Source organism: Atta colombica, unplaced genomic scaffold (assembly GCF_001594045.1).
Source record: "Atta colombica isolate Treedump-2 unplaced genomic scaffold, Acol1.0 scaffold243, whole genome shotgun sequence".
In the NCBI taxonomy this organism is placed as follows: Eukaryota; Metazoa; Arthropoda; class Insecta; order Hymenoptera; family Formicidae; genus Atta; species Atta colombica.
In genome coordinates this window covers 586,710-587,236 of record NW_017259342.1, presented here as the reverse complement: position 1 = coordinate 587,236, position 527 = coordinate 586,710, and the positions used below count along the sequence as shown (strand labels likewise).

The window sequence follows — 527 nt, the reverse complement described above, 5'->3', positions numbered from 1 at the left end:
GTATATATATATATATAAACATAAATAAATAACGATCAAACAATGACAATAGTAATAACAATATTTGTAATCGAGAAGATGTGTATAATTTGAAATACTTAATATCTAACACGTACCACGGAAGTTAATCTCATTTCAAAACCGTACGTCTTGGCTAGACCAAAATCCGCGATCTTGATTCTCCCTTCCCGCGTTACTAGAAGATTCTGTGGCTTCAAGTCCCTGTGTATTATTCTATGGCTATGTAGAAACTCCACTCCACAGAGTATCTCTTTTAACATTTGCCTCACAAGATACGGTGGGATACTTGATCGGGGCGAGCTATTCCGATAATTGGCTATGTACGAAGCGAGATCTCTTTCTACGTGTTCGAACACCAACCAAAAAGTGATATCATGTTCCGGTCTTTCGAATGTACCATCACCCGATGATACATCAAGATAATCTCCTCCTTGGCAGATATCCAATAATCTGACCTGGTAACGAAGAGCAAATATATAAAATACCTATACCTACAATATAGTATT

The 527-nt window shown here is 36.8% G+C and overlaps 1 protein-coding gene across 2 annotated transcripts in view; it reads right to left on the bottom strand.

Annotated features, from left to right (window-relative positions):
* LOC108688857 (cyclin-dependent kinase 4-like) overlaps nucleotides 1-527 on the bottom strand; it is a 16,666-nt gene that overhangs the window by 870 nt on the left and 15,269 nt on the right. For both annotated transcript variants that reach the window (XM_018195362.1, XM_018195363.1), the window contains exon 3: nucleotides 117-476. In XM_018195362.1, the coding sequence (XP_018050851.1) occupies nucleotides 117-476 (360 nt within the window). The remainder of the gene's footprint in view (nucleotides 1-116; nucleotides 477-527) is intronic.